Source organism: Symphalangus syndactylus, chromosome 2 (assembly GCF_028878055.3).
Source record: "Symphalangus syndactylus isolate Jambi chromosome 2, NHGRI_mSymSyn1-v2.1_pri, whole genome shotgun sequence".
NCBI classification, from domain to species: Eukaryota; Metazoa; Chordata; class Mammalia; order Primates; family Hylobatidae; genus Symphalangus; species Symphalangus syndactylus.
The window spans coordinates 116,755,083-116,772,428 of NC_072424.2; the positions used below are offsets into that span (position 1 = coordinate 116,755,083).

At 35.0% G+C, this 17,346-nt stretch overlaps 1 protein-coding gene across 11 annotated transcripts in view; it reads right to left on the reverse strand.

The window, feature by feature from the left end:
- The window catches only part of REPS1 (RALBP1 associated Eps domain containing 1), an 85,094-nt gene that overhangs the window by 15,616 nt on the left and 52,132 nt on the right, over window positions 1-17,346 (reverse strand). For 5 of the 11 annotated variants that reach the window (XM_055265527.2, XM_055265517.2, XM_063622664.1 and 2 more), the window contains exons 9-11: window positions 10,410-10,531; window positions 1,181-1,268; window positions 353-454 (exon numbers count right to left, since the gene is read on the reverse strand). In XM_055265527.2, the coding sequence (XP_055121502.1) occupies window positions 353-454; window positions 1,181-1,268; window positions 10,410-10,531 (312 nt within the window). Of the gene's footprint in view, window positions 1-352; window positions 455-1,180; window positions 1,269-6,554; window positions 6,636-10,409; window positions 10,532-17,346 lie in introns of all 11 variants that reach the window. The other 6 variants (XM_055265502.2, XM_055265466.2, XM_055265476.2 and 3 more) reach the window with 2 other exon arrangements.

Consider the following 17,346-nt stretch of genomic DNA (forward strand, 5'->3'; position numbering starts at 1 on the left):
CTATAGCAGCAAAGACTTTTTTACTGTTCAATCCCCAGTGCCTAGAACAGATCTCAGCATACTGTATCCAATGAACACTGGCTGAATGAAAGTATACACAATTTCTTGTGTGATAGAAAAGGAAGGAACTACTGAGGAAGAGCCATAAGATCAAACCTGGCTACACAGAGAGGGATGGCAAACAGGAAGCCTGCATTGAAGCAGGAGTCAATGGGCAACCATTTATTCACTGATAGGGCAAAGTGTTCGAAAGGGTTCACTCTCCTCTACTTTATCTAGTGAAGACAGTATTAAATGGGTACACATCTGAAATAGTCAGACTCTAAATCCAGACTTAGTAAACTTCACTTACCTACAGTATTACCAGAAGCAAATTTCACCGATGAATTTATCTTATTTTCTTCTGAAAGGTCAGATGGTTTCACAAGTAATGGGCTAGTGGGATTTGTATGATCTAATAGAGAATTAACAGGTAAAAATACAAGATATAGGTATTTGAACAGATAAACTCATAAAGCTCAGAGTATAAGACTTCATTTAAATATCCAAAGAAGTGGCAGGTAAATCCATAAAATGTAAGACAAAATAATATTTTTAATAAAAACAAATGTAAAACTGTTTATTTATAATTTTATTTTCTGCCATAATAGAAGATAGTTCATAATGAAAAAGTTTATTTGCATGTTCACACTTAATTTTATTCCTGTAGCACACTTAAACAAAACGCTACATATGTAAACTGTAAAGTAAGTTAATTTATAATGCTGACTTAAACAAAAAAAAATCTACCTTTGAGAAACCCTGAAACATTTAGTCTAAAATGAGACATTCCAAGAGTTCAAGCAAAATATATAATTTCAAAGCCAAAATTTATTTTAACATATATCTCTTCAGTTAAAGTTTTAACATATTTTAAATGTAAATTTACAAAGGTGAACATAAAAACCCACAGGGTATTAGAAATGTCATATTTTCAAGTGTCTTTATTTTAAAACTCCATAATTTAAAATAAATTCCTTTTAAAAACAGCAACATAAATATGCATGAACATATACATAACTGTAGAAAGTACTAACTTAAAAAATAAGCGATGAAAGAAATTTGAACCTTGACAGAATAATTACTTACGTATTTTAGTTTGATGTAAAACTAAAATACAAACCAGCAACAGCTTCCTTACCACTGCCAGTTCTTTTAAGTTCCATTTCCTGCATGTGGATTTTGCTTGGAGTCATACGAATGGGAACTGGATGAACAATAGCAGTATCCTAGAGACAAATGGGAGGAAATAAAGAATTTGTATTAAAATGTCAAGCTAATGCCATGCAATAATCAAAACAAACAAAACTAAAAACCAGTGGACAGGTTTTCCCATTTACACAAAGGCAGGCATGAAAATAAGCTTTGTAAGTTAAAAGCTCCAGAATTCTATTTAAAAATCAAGCTCACCATATATGCCTAATATCTGCTTAATTAAAAAAAAAAAAAACATTTTAAGTGGAGTGATTAAAGATTTACATGAAGGCTGGGCACAAAGGCTCACACCTGTAATGCCAGCACTTTGGGAGGCCAGGGCGGGAGAATCACTTGAGCCCAGAGAATAGCCTAAGCAACACAGTGAAACCTTGTCTCTTAAAAAAATATAAAAATTATCTGGGCATGGCCCATGACTTATAGTCCCAGCTACTCACGATGCTTAGGTAAGAGGATCCTTTTTTTTTTTTTTTTGAGATGGAGTCTCGCTCTGTCACCCAGGCTGGAGTGCAGTGGTGCGATCTTGGCTCACTGCAACCTTCCGCCTCCCAGGTACAAGCGATTCTCCTGCCTCAGCCTCCCAAGTAGCCGGGATTATAGGCACCTGCCACCACGCCCGGCTAATTTTTATATTTTTAGTAGAGACAGGGTTTCACCATGCTGGCCAGGCTAGTCTCGAACTCCTGACCTTGTGATCCACCCACCTCGGCCTACAAAAGTGCTGGGATTACAGGCATGAGCCACTGTGCCCGGCCAGGTAGGAGGATCCTTGAGCCTGGGGAGTAGAACCTGCAGTGAGCTGTGATCATGCCACGTCATTTCAGCCTAGGTGACAGAGCTAGACCACATCTCAAAAAGTGTGTGTGTGTGTGTGTGTGTAAGATTTACATTTAAAAAATGCTCTTATAAAAACACAGTTCGAGACAATATTAAAAAGTGAGGAATGATCTGATAAAATTATGTGAATGTAAGCCTTGAGGTTAAAATAAACTATTTCATGAGAATCCAAAAACTAACAGACTGAAAACTCATTTTCAGTAAACTGCTCAAGAAAATTTGACACTTTCTTTAACCTATAAAACAAAGTTAATGAGATGCCTATGACATTGCAATAGTAGGCACAATACAAACTTCCTATGGATTAATTCAAAGTGTTTAAATTTGATTGTCTCAAAATTTAGCATGAAACTGCCACAAAGGAATCCCTTTTTTTAAGAAGAACAAGATTCTCATTCTAACAAGCTAATACTTTTCTTAAACCTTTTTCATTACTGTAATACAGTTGATATTTCTAAACTTCATGAGAGTCTAGTCTAGTTAGAGGACTAAAGCAATTGATAGTAAAGACTTCTGACTAGAATGAAAGCACAAAAGAAAGGATGAGAGAATGAAGACAATGGTAGCCTCTCAGAAAAAGAAGAAAAAGAGAGGTGTACCTGGGACACAGTTAGGCCTGATCTTGGGGACTGAGACTCTCAGGGCAGAAACCAGAACCAGATCAAGCACCCGGCTCAACAGCAATAGACCAGCTGAGAAACATCACCAAGGGGGCTCAGCTCCTTCTATGAGGGGTCAGTTCACACTCTGTATATGCGGCTGCTAAAGACTGAATTTGAGATTCTAAATTTTGAATATCTAGTAATGAACTAAGTTTATAATTTAGTGTGGAGGATAATGGCCTTTCAGTTTAAGTTGGAAACTGTTTTGGTGAGGCAGTACTGTGCTAACACCAAGCCCTTGCTAGAGAAAGCGAAGTTCCAGCATACCCTCTCTTATCTGACATATCTCCTTGCCTTATGCTCATCTCTGAATTCAAACAACTTGTAACCAATTCTTTACATCTGTTATACTAACAAATTCATTCAAAGTAATTTCTTGCCTCTATACCAGGGAGAATCTGGACAGGGTTCATGTACTTAACCCATCAACCTAACATTTGCCCTACAACTCAAAAATTATAGTTACAAATAATATTAACATTATAGATGGATGAAAGTTTAGATTTGTCATAATAATGAGTCATTCTCAGGAAAGTATTTATAAGAATACCTTTAAGATATTAAGTTATATGTTGGTTATAAAAACATGGCTTTAGGAGCAACTCTACTATTTTCTTAATTTACATTTAATACCAGAAATAACTGTTAAGAAAATCAGAATTTACCTTTATAAGGCAAGATCAAAGGAGAAAAAAATGATAGTTCATGCGAAAGTAAGTTCTTATTCCAAATACAAAGCAAATTAGGAATTTTAAAAAAGAAAAACTTCTTAGATGCTTTAACTCATAACATTCATCTAATCTATATTTGATGTATGTGTATGTGTACATAAAATCAGATTTATAAAGCTTGGAACAGCTGGGAATGTTAACTAGCATTTTCATATATTTGCAGTGCAATCAATTACAACAAAGACTAACGCATTACACTTCTCATCCGCCTACAATTTTCCTAGTGTTTTCATTCATGTATATCCTAGCAGAAGCAGATTCTACCAAAGGCTACTAACTGACAAGCAGTTGAAGAAAAGAGATCAAGTTTCTGGAAACGAGACCACCAGAATCTCAATTTCATCAGAACTATGAAAGCTTAATAACTAACCATCTGGTTTGCAAATGGGGTCACTGCACTGCGTAGTGGTTGTCTCTAAATGCTACAGACCAGTTTGGAACTTTGCATAGACTGAGCAAATGGCTAATTATTATAATTTAGTTTCTTTTTAATAGTCTGTTAAATATTTCCAATACTGTAAGAAATGTTAAATTCATAATAGAAGAGTAGAATTTTTCCCCCCTAGGTGATTCCCTTGTAATCTGAATGTGCCTTATTTACTTACTTATAATCCTTATTTATACAAAGCCTTGCAAAGGATCATGTGGGATTGTGGCTACAGGCTGTAGTGGGTCTGTAGATGGGTAATACTTCAGGTAAGTATTAAATGAAGGTTAAGAAACTTAGACACTGTAGGACACAACTAAGAGAAAGCAGGCTACTCTTCTAACTGAAAATTTAAAGTAAGAATACTGGTTGGGAAACAAAGTTCAGATTTAAGTTTGCCACCATAAAATAAACAAGATATTTCTAGGCATTAGATTATAAACATAAATATTTAAGAATGACAATTTTTTAAAATCCAATTCAGAGGTCTAAATTCAAGTTTAAAAAGCAAATTAATCACTCTATTTTCCTAGAGCCTCCTGACACACTAGAGATAACAAAGGAAAGTAATGAGCCACATAATTTTAGACACTAGAGCTGCAAATTTGAATATTATTTCCAAGAAATGTCAATAATATCACTGCTATTCAACCAACTATTTCTCTACATTTCCTGTCAGTCATGGGTCAATTTATTTTGTTTCTGAGTTCTAGATTTTTATACATAATGTTCTTGCCTGGCCTGACAAAGAATCATAATACTATGAGTGATTATTGTCACTATTTTTTAAGGGTTAGAGAATATAATCATTTCTTTATTGCTACATCAAACCTTCCTTCCCATATACAGTACTTTCATTAAGTACTTTCATATTAGCTTAACTGTACAATAATCAGACAGGAATAATATAGAGAAGCAAAACTTAAAGCTTAAAGGTAAAACTTTAAACTTAAAAAGAAAACATAAAGGTAAAACTTCTAATTTACAGAACTAGTCAATTCCTAAGAGATCTTAATTATAGCTGCCAATAAGCAGCAAAGTTTTCAATCATTGCCTTGTATTTCTCCTACATTTTTCAGAGACTAAAATAAAAAATAAATGCCTTAAATGTAGCAAGAAATGAGAAGCAAAAGGCAGAGATAATCTACATATCAGCTGGTCCTTGAATAATTAATAGACTATAAAATAAACACTTTAAAAAGGTACATTATCTGTTTGAATTCAATAAATATAACAGCAGCCTCTAGATTTCATATAAATTCTTTAAAATGATAAAACACATCAGGCCAGGCGTGGTGGCTCACGCCTGTAATCCCAGCACTTTGGGAGGCTGAGGTGGGTAGATCACTGGAGGTCAGGAGTTCAAGATCAGCCTGGCCAACATGGTGAAACCCCGCCTCTACTAAAATACACACACACACACACACACACACACACACACACACACACACACACACACAATTAGCCAGGCGTGGTGGCGGACACCTGTAGTCCCAGCTACTCAGGAGGCTAAGGTAGGAGAATCAGTTGAACCCAGGAGGCAGAGGTTGCAGTGAGCTGAGATCGCACCACTGCACTCCAGCTTGGGCGACAGTGCGAAGCTCCATCTCAAAAAACAAAAACAAAAAACAAAAAACAAACCACATCAAAGGCCCATTAACTGCTAAAGGTATACTTTATCTTTAAATGCCACTTCTTCAAAATCTCTTTAGATGACAAGACCATTTTTACATTTAATTAATAAATGCTGGCTGTCTTTGATCAGATCATCTAGAAAGAATGACTTATGTCATTTTCTCCATCTTTCTACTCAGCTCATTTTTAAAATCCTGCCTTTACACACTTCTTCACTTCCTGCTTACTCCCTCTTTTCTTTTTGGAAAGCGCTTATTAGCACATCCTTGTCTTTAAAAAAAAAGAGAGAGAGAAAAAGAAAAAGAAAAAGCAGAGAAGTGAACAGGGAGAAGAACGATTAACAGCTAAGGTTTTCAAAAAACCCAAGGGACAGGTGTAGCATATATTAAATTAACTCTACGGGGACAGAATTTATTTTTAAATCAGGATGTGAACTTTGTAGCATTTTCAAAGCAACACAGTAAGCCACAAGAAGACAAGACAGAGGCTCCTTTGCCTAAGGGGAATATTTGACCAACATCTTGTATTGCTGAACTTGATTCTCTCTAACAGGACTCAACATACTAATTAAATAAAAGCCATGTCATTTGGCATGTCAAAATAAAAGATGACATTGCATAAATAGTTACATATGTAGGACATATTACATGATGTGTAAGCATACAAATAATACATAAAGTGTCACTACACTGAAATAAACACTATGTATATAAAATATACACTTAATTAGCAAATGATAAGGTTAACCAAATAGATTGTCACAAAAAATGCTTCTCTAGACACATGTACCAGATTTTAAAAACATAGTTTTCTCTCAACAAAATAACTAGAAAAAAGGAATGGCAAAAAATGTCTTTCCCACCATTAAGCACACAAAAACTGAAAAGTCTGCCGCCACTTCCCTCTAAGCACTCCACTGAATCATGCATATCAGCTAAAAACGATAATGAATGGAAATTTGGGTTAATAAAATTAATCTCAAACAAGCAAGCTAAGTGATTGACTTACAGGATCAGCTGGTGCAATGTTAGAATCAAATTGGGTCAGAGTTTGTGAGCTTGAAGAGCGTTCACTAAATGTCTCCCACTGCTGAACAGACAGAGGAGAGACAAGTCAGCATGATGAGAAAGATGGAGTAAAAGATCACTGGAGAAGATTTAGCAAAGTAATTCAGAGGTTGCACTGCAAGTTGTGTTTCATAGGTTTAACAAAATTCAGTAATTTCTATTTTTCCATCAACATTTTATATTTATTCTGGGTCATCTTGTAATGTAAGGTGAGGAGCTTCACAAAAGTATAGTAATGATTTATTGCGATCTCTATGGAAGAGATTTAAAGCCTTACAGAATTAAAATAAAACACAATACAGGAACAAAGTCTAAGTGATATAAATGTCCACCAAGTAAAAATGCTAAAGAGGCATGCCTTGACTAAAGAAAGAATAACATCAAATCCTTCTTTGAACATTCAAATGTTAATGTACTGATTTTGTGATCCTAATGAATCAAAGTTTTGTTCAAAACAAAGCAAGTCAGTGCGACTTGCCAGTGCGACCCCTGAAAGATGATTCTATTATGTACGTGCACATACTTTACACATATGTATAGATATTTAATAAAATATAACTGAGATAAAATGCAAAGAATTTTGGAATTAATATATGTAGAGCTTATGTCAATCTGTAGCAAGTCAACCCCTGCAATCAGCACTACAAACAGGGCCATGCCAGACCACAAGACAGAACTGCCAATCAGACACCCCCGCTTCCCCACTCCCTACCCCATGCTAGAAAAATCAGAATGCGGCCACAATGAGAGCAAATCAAGCATCTGAGCATGAGTTATATACAGAAGATGTATTTTGGTATGAAATACTACTCTACTAAAAGAGGTACACAAAAAAATATCATACCTCTTAAAACAGGTGGAGTGATAAGTCAATATTAATTATAGTAAATTCCATTTGTTTTGGAGATCTTAGTAATAAAATGGTATAGAATTTTTACATCAAAATTGCATTAAAATTATCATTTAAATCTGATTCTTAAGAATTATCAGTTATCCTCTAAAGAGGAAAAAACATCTACACACATACAATGTATACACACGAATATTTACACAAAGACAAAACTACCTCATAAACCAAAATCCTCTTTGGGAAAGTATACATTTTTATGCTTCAAAGTTCAACTTACTATTTAAATAGTGACATTTAAGTTGAGAAGATATGTAAAAATTAAATATTAGCAAATGAGCACACTGGTGAAAATTACCTACAAAAATGGCTAATACAATAATTCAACGACTTTTCCTACAGATTAGTTTTCATATGAAAATTAAGATATTCTGAGAAATACTGATCCAAAGTACTTCATGAATTAAAAATCCCACAATAATTACTTTTATCATGTGGCATCACTTCAGGAAAGTTACTTATCAATATCTGTTAATATAATTAGTTTTTTCCTCAATAATTATTGTTACAGGGACACAGAAGGAAGTTTTAAAATCCTAATTATCTAACTGTGGAGAAAAGTTTATAGAAGATTTTTGCCAAAAAGAAGGTATTTACTTGTGTACCTCATTTGGGTGGCATGAAGTTTAACTTAGTTTCACAAGACTGCATGTAAGTTACCTGGAGGACAAAGGGACTCTCTTATCATCTTCGTACTTAATTTTTAAGGGCTCACAGCTGTGGAACCAGACTACTGGAATCCCAGTTATGCTGTGCAAACTTGGGTAAGTTATATAACTTCTGTGTGCTTCAGTTTCTCCATCTGTAACATAATATCTACCTCATAAGATTGTTCAGAGGACTAAAAGAGTTAATATACATAAAGAGTTTGTTTTTGTATTGTTTTTTAAACAGAACTGACATATCAAAAGTGCTCCATAAAGGTTAGAGATTATTAGGGTCATCTCCTATACTGTCTCATCCATAACCACAGGTGCTAAATAAATCTATGTTGAAAGATTACTAGTGCTTTGTGGAAGACAATTAAGATGTAATCTAAATTCCATATCCTAACTAGATATTTTTAGAAATATCATTAGATGTCTCAAAATCAATGATTTATTAACATTTTGATTTTTCACATATCGAAAAAAATTATGACATTCATGACCTCATTACCAATACTATAAATAAAACTTGAGGGGAATATTTAAGCAGGGAAAATGCAACTACTACTATCTGAATTTAGAAGGGACTTCCATTTCTGTCTCTAATGATCACATACGATTTTATTCAGAATGAACATGGGCTTTAGATTTGAGATGCTTAAGAATTGTTTTTATTTGCAAACTGATATCAGTGGAATACAAATATTCTTTTAATGTAATACTGGTTTTTAAAAAACACACAAAATGAATAGATGCAGCAAAAATAGTAGTGTCTCAACAACAATTACCTTACTTTCCATAAACCCTATTAGCAAACTCTTTCAAGGATTAATCCCTTCATCTAGAAAAACACATGTATTAATGGTTTTGCATCCAATAGTAGGACGGATGGTGTGATGTTATGTCTCAGACACAAGTATCTTGGCTGCAATTATGTCATAAAGCAGGAAATAGTAAAAAACCACCAGTTACTTCTGTTTTCCAACTGTCCAAAATTATCTAGCATGCTCTTTAATCCAGCATTTTTCTGGCTTTAAAAGGCATGGAGGCCGGGCATGGTGGCTCACGGTTGTAATCCCAGCACTTTGGGAGGCCAAGGCGGGCGGATCATGAGGTCAGGAGATAGAGACCACAGTGAAACCCCGTCTCTACTAAAAATACAAAAAAAATTAGCCGGGCGTGGTGGCGGGCGCCTGTAGTCCCAGCTACTCGGAGAGGCTGAGGCAGGAGAATGGCGTGAACCCGGGAGGCGGAGCTTGCAGTAAGCCGAGATTGCGCCACTGCACTCCAGCCTGGGCGACAGTGCCAGACTCCGTCTCCAAAAGAAAAAAAAAAAAAAAAAGGCATGGAAAGGACAGAAGCTTAAAACTTCTTCCTGAAAGTGAACAAACTTTTGCATTTTTAGCATTTCCTACATGCTACAAAAAGAAAAAAAAAATAAGAAAAAAATGTAACTTGTTCACAAAGAAAACTGCTCTAATAGGCTAGAGCAGTGGTTTCTAAATGGAGCTCTCCAGGGCACTAAAATTTAACAGAAGGGCCTAAGCAGGTGTTTTAGGGAAGGCAGGGCCTCAGGTCCTCTTCCCTTATGCTAATCAGTGGCCCTTTTGATGCTTTACATAATGGAGTTTCAAAGAAACTGGGGAACAGTGCATTTGTCCCAAATTCCATTTTGCATACTGTGCTTGGTCATATATGACACATCTTTAATGCAGTTAATATGGCTAAACATTCTATATTGAAGAAAACTAATTATACAGAGTTTTGGGGTTGTAAAACTTACTTTCTTCATATGGAAACTGAATCAGTCACTTATCATTTCCAATGCTAAGATCCCAAATGTACTATTACATACCTTGTTTACAGGACTGAGAAGGCAGTGTGACACGGTGGATGTGGCAGTTGACTAGATATCAAAGGACTTACGTTCAAATCCTAGCTCTCGTCCCTCACTGGATATGAGATCTTGGCCAAGTCATTTACCTTTTGATGGTTAAACTTCCTGAATCTGCCTCTCTAAACTCACAAAGTTTTAACGGGGATAAGTGGTGGAAATCAAACAACAGTATACTTTGAAAACCTCGAAAAAGTCACATAATTACAAACATTTATCATAGTGTATCTGATATGTTCTCTCAATTATGCATGCATGCTGGAAGAAACAGATTGAAATTACCCTCTTTGGAACATCTTACCTTAAAAGAGTTAACTTTTAATGAAAGAAAAGGAAAGCTTTGCTAACCTCACTGCTCTGATTCAGCTCAGGCCATGTCTGGTTTAGTGATGGCATCGATGGTGACTTGCTTGGAGGAGCTTCAGCAGGAGAGCCTGAATAACCTACCTCACCTGGCTGATCCCCAACATCTGCAATTTAAAAATAGAGAAATTTTCTATAAAGACTACATTGTAGTTTATTTTAGGCAAATTTACTTATAAAAAAAAAGCTAACAGATGATTTTCACAAGTAGTAATATATAATCTAAATCTCCTTTCCTCATGTTCTCAGAGTAAGCATTACAATGCTGTTACAACAGACATTACTTATTCCTGCTACTTATGGTCTACCCAAAACCACAGCTTTTCATGAAAATAAAATCTCGTTAGGAATAAAAAGAAGGTTATACATAGTAATATTACAATAGGTCACATGCTTTAAAATCATTTTCTGATAATAGAAATAGATTTATACCAGTTTCCCAAAGTGTATTCTATTCCATGGAATACTAATCAGTAAGGTGGCTTTGAAAAATTAGGTTTTCTGCTCAAGTAAGTTTGGGGAAACAATAATTCTCTGTTGGAGCATCCGTATGCACATTTGTATATCAAGACTTGTGATGTCTCAAAGTAAATAAGCTTTGTTTAAATCACTTTTTTTTTCCAGACACACACCCTTTTCATCAAATAAAATCCTTCAGTATTCCCTTGGAATATACTTTGGGAACTGCTGATTTATACTAATTCACTCACATATCCTCTACAAATCTCCCTTGTTAACAAAAAAACAGCACATACTTGCAAGGCACACAGCAAAAGGAGAGAGTCCCCAGCCACGGGAAAAAAGCAAAGTCAATAAGCCCTGTATGAAATTTAACTTTTATTATTAAGCTCACTGGCACTTACAGACTTAACTGAGGTAGTTACAAATCCATTATACTATTTCAAAATTGTTTTTAAAGTATTTTGAGGTATCATATTCTACTTTTAAGCACAGTTAAGCTTAATTTAAAATAACTCTAAATTATGTTTAAAAACAGAAGGAATTTCAAAGGTCACTAAACTCTCATTCCAATTCTTCCAAGCTGGCTTTGAATATAACCCCAGTCAACAGGGAGTACCTAATCGGTTTAGAACTCATATCAAAAATATCGTTCCAATATCATTGTGTCTGACCATGGGCAAGTTGAATAAAACAGCACCTGAGTTTCTCCATCAGAAAGACAGCTGCCATTAAATGTTAGCACTATACTTCAGATTTCTAAATGGACATCCATATAATATAATCTAGCAATGTATAACTTTTAACTTTTCAATCTATTCATTAGTAAATCCTTTAAGTTTTAGGTCCTAACATACGGCCTAATACATACGGGCACTCAGGTACTTACTGAATCAGTTGCCTTGTGTATTCGTTTTTATTTAACTTCATTCACCTTTACTGTCATTTTCCTAGGACCACAATTACGTATTGACAGTTGAAAAAGTTCTCAAAATGTCCTTTCTGCTATTCTGTTACATGCCTCCCTCAAAATACTTCCTTTTTACTTACCCAGACATTATACCTTTATAATTATACCACACTGCAAGTTCTAATCTACAGTCCAGAATTGTATTCTGACTGATTTTTGTTTTCTAAGATCAGAAATTATTTCTTTCTTAAGTCCTTATCTTCTCAATAGAAGTGTCTGGGTAGTACAGAAGTAGGAAGACTTCACATACTATTCTATGAGGACCTCAACTCAAAGTTCTTAGAGAAGAACTTATGAAAAAATTACCTAGGATAAACAATAGTACCAAATTCCTCGTTGGATAGTTTTCAGTGGGAAAAAAAAATTATGAAACTTTATCCCCAGTGATAACAAAGGGAAAGGGAAACAGTAGCTATAAATTTGACAATATACTGAAAGTGAAAATCTACTAGGAGAATAAGAAAGAAGTATCTTTAAAGGATTCCCCAAAGCAGGTGAGTACTGAAGAAAATAAACAGAATTAAAATAGTATTAACTACAAGATGACTAATTTTCGAAAGAATTTATTTAAAGCAAGACTCTATTACTTTATTTTTAAACATCAATCTTAGGGCAATCTGGAAGTCCTGGTTGGGCTTTCAAGACCACAGTTCTCATGATTTCTTCTACTGACAAATTTAAGGCCAGGCTGTACCACACCCCCACCTCAGGGCAGTTATGATTTGGGACAGATTCTGGGAGTATTTCTGGTTCACTGGTACAAAGCTGCAGTGGGTCTAGCTGCTTGAGGCTGCAAAGTGAAATGATAGTCACCCAAATAATTATACTTTATCGCTATTTCAATAGAGTTATTTTCCTAGAGTTGTGGACCTCAAACTGTGGATCACAGACTCCTTTCTAAGAGTCCTCAAGACTCTTTTAGAGATCTGAAAGGTGAAAACTATTCTTGTAATAATGCTCTTCCCATGTTGACATTTGCACTGAATCAAGGCAATGGCGACAAAATATAGTTATTGTACTCTTCACTTACAGTTATTGTATTCCTTACCCCCCCACATACATAAGCATTAAATATAAATGAAAATATGCATGCTGATCTCACTTATGAATGTTCATGAAGCAGTACAAATCAATTTTATTAAATCTCAGCCCTAAAAACACATCTTCCTCTATGTGTCAAAATGGAAAATACATATACACAGCATTTCTGCTGCATATGAAAGTACAATGGTTGTCTCACAGAAAAGTACTTGTGTGATTCAGTTGTAAGCTGAACAAGCCACTTTTTTCATGGAACACCATTTTTCCTGAAAGAATAGCTGATAATCTATAATAATTCAGACTTGGGTATTGAGCAGGCATTTTCTCAAAAATGAACAAAGTGAGCTTGAACAAAGTGAGCTTGTCATTTCAAGGAAAGCAATGTTTGCAGTATTTGTGTCCAATTGTTACTAATGACAATGCTGAAGGTTTCAAGGGAAAACTCAAATTTTGGAAAATGTATATCCATGTCCATAATCTCAAGAGCTTCCAGAACTTAAAGGCTTGATATGTTGTGAAATCAGCAAATACACTTTTTAAATATTTTATAATGAAAGATGTCAACATCTGAAAGATGTGTGTAACTCAATGAACTGATATTTTACAAATATCCAATGCATTATGGTATAAAATCAAGTTAAAGTACAAAATAATGCATTAAAGTGGCTTCAGCTTCCACACTGCAAGTAACCTTTAAGAAATTACCATTTGTGCTTTGATGTAGTACCAAAGAATAATTACATTATCTGAAAAAGCCATGAAATAGTCCTTCCTTTTATTGTGTGAGGCTACATTTAATTTGGAAACTTTTTTCTATATTAGGCCAGATAGTAACTGTTTTAGGTTTTGTGGTTATAAGGTATCTGTTGCAACAATTCAACTCCACCATTATGGTGCAAAGGTAGTCCTAGACAATTCATAAATAAATGATGAGCACTGCTGTGTTCTAATACAATTTTTATGGACACTGAAATTTGAATTTCATACAATTTTTAATGTGTAATAAAATATTATTCTTTTGATTTCTTTTCAACAGTTAAAAAGAAAAAATATTCTCAGCTTGTGGGCTAGTCAAAAATGAGCAGCAAGCTGGATCTCACAAGGCTTAGTTTTTAGACCCCTGGTATACCTCAAACAAAACAACATATCCAACAGACAATGTGGAAGCAAATATGACAATTTCGTTGTCTTCTATTAAGACAGATGTAAAAGAAATTTGCAAAAATGTAAAATAATGCCACCCCTTTTATAATTTTTTCTTTAATTTTGAAGAATACGGTTATTTTCCTAAAAATATTTATGCCAATAGGTAATGGATTTGTTATTGCTTTTTTACATAAAGCAAAAACAAAAATTAATCAGTTTTAATTTCTAATAATGTAAGTATTGATAGATTTAACCCAGGTAAACGAAGACTCTTGGGGTCCATAAATTTTAAGAATGCCTAAAGGGTTAAGATTTAAAAGTTTATTCCACATTGAAATAACCAACGACGACAACAACAACAAAAACCAACCAAACAAAAAAAGATTTAAAAGTTTGAAAAATTGCTGTCCTAGAAAATCCAAAAATTGTTTCTGGGATAAATTAGCAAAATTACACATTGCTTCTTTCCTATGTTCTAGAAACCAAGAGTCTATGGACAACCATTCAGTCTAGAAATAAACTGTACCTCCTTCAACTTTGCTCCAAATAAGTACTCCAACAAAGAGCTTCCTGCCCACTCACAAATGTTAGTCTTTAAGACTGTATTTTTCCGGAGGCAGGGGTGTAGTTTTACTCTTACCTGATGCAGTGTTCCAACCTAGCCTCCTGCTGGAACACTGTGTCAACCCTGCCTCCCTCCTGTGGGTTCTGCTCTGCCCCTGACATCATCAGAGCATCAGGGCTGAAAAAGAAGAGCATGAGCCTAAATTATTCGTTAAAGTTAACCCCAAAAGGGCTGTTATGCAAAAAGTATTTCCACGTATAAAAGTGTGTCTGAAAGAGACAACCCAGTATGATCACACTGACCTACAGCTTATTCTACATTTATTTTAAGTTTGCAAACACTGGAAGAAGTTTCACCTTTCTATCCTTTCAAAGAATCTGGAAAGTTCCCCGATTCAATTCAGTACAGTGTACCTGCTAAACAACCTCTTTCTCAGAGCTTTGGTTTTATTTTAGCTTTGTAACCTACACATCCTAAATTTCTCTTATTTTCTTAGTATTATAATTGATATACTAAAAAATTGTCTGAAAAGTGACTGCTGGCTGTTATTAATCTTACAGAAATATATATACTCCCTTAAAGTCTTACAGTTTAAACCTTATTTTGCTTTCAAGCAGCAAACAAATCTAGAAAGCTATTCAGTAATGAAGGTTCAATGTTCCAACCTCATTTAATAACTTTATCGAGGCAAAAATAACTTTTATTTGAAGAGTATTATTCTTGTAAGAAAAAAATGGAAAATGAAAAACAATCAAGTGTTCATGACTTTTATGTCTTCAAGGAAAACTACAAATGGTAACTTTTTCATTCATATTTAAAATTCAGGCATAAGCAATGCATATGTAGAAAGATAAAATTTAAGATGTGCTTTGTTTTTTCTTGAATGATATTATATGCATCAAAAAACTAGTAAGTTCTATTTCCAAAATGAACTCCACCTTTCCCCAACACTTCACAAAATGGAAACTTAGTAAGCAGACCTTAAGAGGGTTTATGAAACCTATTCAGTAAGACTGCCTTAAAAGAGGGTCTATGTAGAAGACTAATTGTTTTCAATGAAAACCAAAGGTTTAAAAAAATCAACGTAAAAACGTGTCCAACAAGATTTGAAAAGAAACAAAATATTCGCCCAAAATTCTTATTAAACTGAACTTGCTGACTTTTTACAGTATTGATCAACATTTGACAGTACTGATCAACATCTGACTCAACTATTATAGTTCAAAGAATATTACCTACAATATATAGGGGGTTCCTATTATCCAAAGATAGCTGAACATGGGAAAAAATCCATTTAAAGTTAATCCATTCAAAATAAATACTAAAATTCCATAAAGAGGAAAACAGTTAATTGGAGCTTTATCTTAAAATTTTACAGAGGAAATAGTGGAAATGGAGTATAAAGAACAAAGAATGAAAGATAAAGTGGTGGCTCATGCCTGTAATCCCAACACTTTGGGAATGGAAGGCCGAGGCGGGCGCTTCACGAGGTCAGAAGTTCAAGACCAGCCTGGCCAATATGGTGAAACCCCGTCTCTACTAAAAATACAAAAATTAGCCAGGCGTGGTGGCGCATGCCTGTAATCCCAGCTACTTGGGAGGCTGAGGCAGGAGAATTGCTTGAACCTGGGAGGGGGAGGTTGCAGTGAGCCAAGATCGCACCACAGCACTCCAGCCTGGGCAACAGAGCAAGACTCTATCTTGCGGGGAGGGTGTGCAGGGAGAAAGATAATGTTACTTTTTTGGGGGGTATAATTTGGTGGCAAAATTAAAAAGCACGAATTGAGTCAGTGAACATTTACTGAAGGCCTATAGGGTTCCAGGCTCTCAAGATCCAGTAGTGAGCAAGACAAGGGTCCCATTCCCATGGAGTTCTCTAACAGAGGAAGACAGAGATGTTCATCTTTCACTTTTGACTTTCATAGCACAATTGCAAAGGAAAAAGCTCACTTCTACAAAAAATAATTATGAGTATCATTAATTACTCCCAAGGACACTTACTAATCCGCTGAATTTGAAATCATAATCTTTTTTTTAGAGACAGGGTCTCGCTTTGTCACCCAGGCTAAAGTGCAATGGTGAGATCATAGCTTACTATAACCTCGAACTCCTGGCCTCAAGTGATCCTCCCATCTTGGCCTACCAAAGCGCTTCTGGGAGCCACTGTGCCTGGCCAAAACCATAATCTTTTAAAGCCCCTACTATTGCTATCACCCTCATAGAGTTTTTGCCCTTCAAGTATTATCTGCCCTTGCTTGTCAATGTCTTTGTCAGGATTTGAGTTCTATTTACTTTGACCAATTTCATTAAATGGTGTATCTTTACTAATATCTGTAATTCAACTGTACTGATTTATCAGCTACAATACCCAAATATCTGGAAAGAAATGACACACGACAGAGAGAGACAGCAGGGTCGGGGGAGACAGACAAGGACAGAGTATGTTTGGGGGGTAGGGGTGGTTTGAGAAGTAATTTCTTAATTAGAAAGCTAATGACAAGCATTAGTGCATATTTTCATTATTTTTTCCTCTGCAACTAAGGGTACCTGAATAATGAATTTTCAAAAACAAAGATTCTAGGTTATTTGTACAAAACAAAGATATACATATAAGCATGTTCACTGCAGCAGTGTTTTAAAGATAAAGCCAGAAAACAACCCCAAAATCCATCAATAAGAAACTGATTAAGGCACATCATATTATGGAATACCTTGAATCATAAATGTGATAGATCTATATA